The sequence below is a fragment of the Ovis canadensis genome, chromosome 2, assembly GCF_042477335.2.
Source record: "Ovis canadensis isolate MfBH-ARS-UI-01 breed Bighorn chromosome 2, ARS-UI_OviCan_v2, whole genome shotgun sequence".
Classification (NCBI taxonomy): Eukaryota; Metazoa; Chordata; class Mammalia; order Artiodactyla; family Bovidae; genus Ovis; species Ovis canadensis.
Genome location: NC_091246.1, coordinates 90,719,619 through 90,724,036, shown reverse-complemented (window position 1 = coordinate 90,724,036; position 4,418 = coordinate 90,719,619). Strand labels below are relative to the sequence as shown.

Below are 4,418 nucleotides of genomic sequence, written 5' to 3'. Positions count from 1 at the left end.
ATTGTTATCATGGACAGTTGGCAGTATGCATGTGCAAGATTTATGTGTTGACAAATGATATTGAGTTCATGCCCCTTATTCAGAGAAAGACTCTCACTAGGGTATGGCACCTGCATTCACTTGTAGCAGTCTCTCCTCTAAAGGCACTAATTTCTGAGAAGGAACAGCTCTAGGAGGTGACCCTGCCAGCACTTAGGGACTGGAGTCTTTATGGAAAACAACTAGGATCAAACCCAGGACAGCCCAGGGTTGGAGAGCAGAACCTTACACTGCATGGCCCTTGCTCTTTTCTTCCTGCCTGTGCCTTGCTGCTGAAAGACGGAAACCCAACAGAGGGTTGAGAAGGTGCTTATAGAAATAGGTTAAAAAGTAGTACAGGACTACTCATACTAAAGAACAAGAAGCATTATTAATGAGTAATGTGTGTGATTCTCTGCAGTCCTAGGAGACCTCTCTGATTTCCCTATTATTCATTTTTATAGTAGATCAAAGCATTTTCTACTAATCCTTCTTTCTCAAAGAATTTCTATGACTTCCTAGAATGCTTCTAGAAGTCTGAAACACAGAAATTGGAATTGTCTCCAGCATTGAGCACAGAAGAGTTCACAAACTAAATTGTGAAACTAGCACCCAATTTAAATATTTTTACCAAGGTCCAGCATTTTTCCAGTGTTGCCTTTCAGTCACTGCCTCAGGCCTGCTGTCCTCTCTGTTCCCCGTGGGCAGCTACTCTGGGACTCACTGTCCTGATCATTTCTGCCAGGCACACTGTTATGCTTCTTGTAATATGGGCCCATTGATCCTAACAGTAACCCTGTGAAAAACTACTGTTATTTTCCACATGTTAAAGAAGAGGATCAGGACAGCATGCGTGCCTGCGTGCATGCTAGGTTGGTGCAGAGGTGTCCAACTCCTGTGACACATGGACAGTAGCCCACCAGGCTCCTCTGTCCATGGGATTTTCAAGAAAGAATACTGGAGGAGGTTGCCATATCCATCTCCTTAGTGTTTGTGATATTTTTCAGGGTCACACTGCTGTTAAATAGCAGAGCTGCATTCAAAGGTTTTGAAACTTCTAGAACTCTCCCTTCACTTGTGCTCTCTTCCAGTGATTTCCACTCAGAGAAACTTTGAAGCCAGAAACCATCACAGAACAGAGCTCCTGTGTTGGAGGCAGTGAAGATACAGTGTAAGGGAGTGGATTGTTCAGTAAAGCAGGACCGAGGAGAAGGTGGGAGGAAGAGTAACAGGTGTCAGGCTCAGCCACTCAGCACCACATGTTGGCAACTTTTCTGGAGGAGATGAGTCTTACCCCAGATACTGACACCAACAGTTCTTTGCTGACTGGGTATAAATTAGTTTATCTGTGACTTCAGGACTAATCATTTTCCACAGTTTCAGAACTCCTTTCTACCTTTTTTTTTTTTTTCTTGGAGGGGTGGAATGGAGGGCTGCACTCTGTAGCTTGCAGAATCCATGGCACCTGAGGTCCTATACTGGAAGCGTGGAGTAGAAACCACTGGACTGCCAGGGAATTCCAGTAATTCCACCTTTTGACAATCAAGTGCTGAGAAGTAGTAGAACCATTCCATAGTATAAATGAACAAATGCTATTCCACAATAGGTTTATGTAGACAAAATAAAGATTTAGGTCTTCAGAATGAAGAAACAAGTTTTCCCTCATAAGAATTTAATAAAAACAAATTAGAAGATTAAGGAAATGAACATGTTTTCTAAATTTTATTACAATGTAAACAAAAAGTTTAAATGAAAATATAAATATGATGAGATAAACTAATAAATGAAAATATGTACATAAAGAAACATATAAATAACATCAGGGCAGTCATCGCTATGCACAGATTCCCGTGCAGCTGAATACTTTTTATACCTACTTGCTTATTACTACTGAGAAAGAATTTATTGATTTATTCAATAAATATTTTGGCTAAAGCAGAATTCAGAGTCTCTTAAATGACCGCAGGTGGGAGTGACGTGGCATCTTAGTCAGTGAGAGTCACGTCAAGGTGAGTTCAGGTTTCCATCCATCATCTTAACCTTTCTTGCAAGCTGGCTGATGAAGAGAAGGATCTCATGATTTCCAGTCTGACGATATCCCAGGCACAGTCGCTATATCCCTTCTCTTTCAGGTAGACATGGATGCCCTGGAAGTACCTCTTCACAGCCAGGGCGGGGCCTGTCCTTCCCAGGGCAGAGTCTTCCCCTCCCATCACCTGCCCCAGGCAGGCGTCCAGGTCGTCCAGCTGCTGATGGAGTCCAGTGCGGAGCTGCTGCAGGAGGGTGGTGTTCCAGGCAGCAGAGGCGCGCTCTGGGTGGAAGAGGTTGAAGCTCTGCTGGAGCATCTCGTGGAGCACAGAGATGGCCTGGGCTTCATGAAGCTGGCCGCCCTCCACCATCTCCTGGGGGAAAGCGAAGTCTTTTCTGTCCTGCAGACAGAAGCGAGAGGAGATTCTCATTTGGCCCAGGATCCTGAGGTTCTGGCTGCCAACAAGCATGTGGTTCTAAGACAGATCACAGCCCAGGGATCCTCCCGGGCCATAGCTGACCAGCACCAGGGCCATGAGTAGAGAGAGCACGAAGGCCATGGGGAAGATGCGGCTGCTGCTGGGCTGTTGAGACGGCGTCTGGGTGAACCTTGAGGTAGGTTCTGTGATGCCATGCTTTCTAAGCGAGACCATTAAATAGGGAACATGATAGTTTTCATTTTCTAGTCATTTCTATACACTTTTCCTTCCTAATTTGGTTTTCTGTTATGTATTGTGAATATGGTCATAGAAATTGTCATCTATTTAAACTACTAATTTTACCTTTCCCAGTAAGTTCAGATGTGCTTATCCAAATGGATATTCATCATCAGATGAGAAAGGTCTTTGTCTTATGTTAGAATTGAAGTGCATTTGTGATTACACACATCATTGCTCCCTGTTTCTCATGCATAAATGTTCCTCTCCTCTTTTCCGGGAACACACCTGTAGCCCTCTTCTTGGGCTCCGTTTCCCCTCTCACTCTGCCTGGGAAGCCAGGCCCCTCAGCCCTATGGTTTCCATATTTATTTAGGGATTTAGCAGATCACTGTGGCTCCTGATCTCACTGAAACGAAGGATGGGTTTTCCTTAGTGTTTGATATAAAGAGCAGGCTGATTATTATCAGTCCGTGAGCTCACCCCACGTTTTTCCTCCTTCTAGAACACGTTCCTGCAGGTCCATGTGGCTGTGTTTTAGGGAACCACAAGGTCAGGGCCATTACAGACATCACCCTTTCCACCATTTTCTTGCTGGAGACCTGTCGTCCTCCACAGACTGGGCCAATACCACCACCAGAATCCTGGTTCTTCTCAGGGAACATGGGTGAGGAGTCTCTAAATCCAGGATAATTGTATTTTCCCAGCAGCACCTCACTCACAAGGGAGAGATCACACGGAGCCTCCTCTGTCCTCTGGAGTGACTGAGTCCCCTTCCTCACCTGCTGGACTCCCTCCCTGCAGACAGGCTCACCACATCCTGTGGCCTCAAAATCTCCTTTCTGTGGAGGGCTTGTTGATTTGTTGGGAAAATAAATTCTCTTCCTGAACCCCAACCTCTCCCCTGGAGTGTTTCTGTGAAGGACCCTAGTTCTCGGTGGTGACCTCCTCTTCTCCTGACCCAAGTGTCCAAAACATCAGCAGTGCTCAGATGCTGAGAGCAGAAGTGTGTTTGTGTAAGTTGGTGAAGGAATTTCCAACTGCAGTCATTTTGCTTTTAGTAGATAAATAATATCTACTTTGCCAAGTACAGTTTTTATTATTCAACTCTTTTACTTAAACTGTTCAACACTTGTTCTGCTCAGAGTTTCTGAGCTGGAGGAAGGAGATTCAGTGCTGGCGTTGTCTCTTGTTGGAAGCTTGTGTCACAGAATCTAGTGAGTTACAGTCGTTTATTCAGGCCGTTGATTCCACCCGGCATCTCTGTTCCTCTGTCTGTCTCCTCTGAGAAAGCAGGGCGGTGAGACCCAGCCTACCAGATCAGGAGCAATAGCCTTCTTTCCTTGAGTGTAATGTTTCACTTAAGCTTTTAGATGCACTTAGTGACTTATTGGACAGGATTCGTCTCACTGCTCCTTCTCTGGTTGTAATTCATGATGAGGCGAGAGCAAGAAAGGGAAGGAAAGAAAGCCCGAGGGGCCGCGTCACTTTCAAGACGTTAGATGTTTTTGTTTCTCTTTGCAATTCTGCTAGAAAGCAAAATTCCACAATTTTTTTGTGGGCAACCGGAAAACAAGGGTAAGTCTCAATGTCATGAATATGAAAGAAAGGAAGGGGCTTTCCCTGACACAGTGATATATTCTGGATTAGCAAACTTCAGTGCAGCATAGCTGGGGCCTAGGCTGTGGCAGAGGGGAAGGATCAGGTCAATATGAA

General features: G+C 45.0%; 1 protein-coding gene across 1 annotated transcript; it reads right to left on the bottom strand.

Moving 5' to 3' along the window:
- Positions 1-2,048: 2,048 nt before the first annotated feature.
- On the bottom strand, positions 2,049-2,516 carry LOC138434610 (interferon omega-1-like). Its single transcript, XM_069579420.1, has one exon. The coding sequence runs from the start codon at positions 2,514-2,516 to the stop codon at positions 2,049-2,051; it is 468 nt and encodes a 155-aa protein (XP_069435521.1).
- Positions 2,517-4,418: the final 1,902 nt, after the last annotated feature.

Bases quoted from the DNA above. Each gene is read 5' to 3' on its own strand.
- LOC138434610 (XM_069579420.1), bottom strand. From the start codon at position 2,516: ATGCTTGTTGGCAGCCAGAACCTCAGGATCCTGGGCCAAATGAGAATC.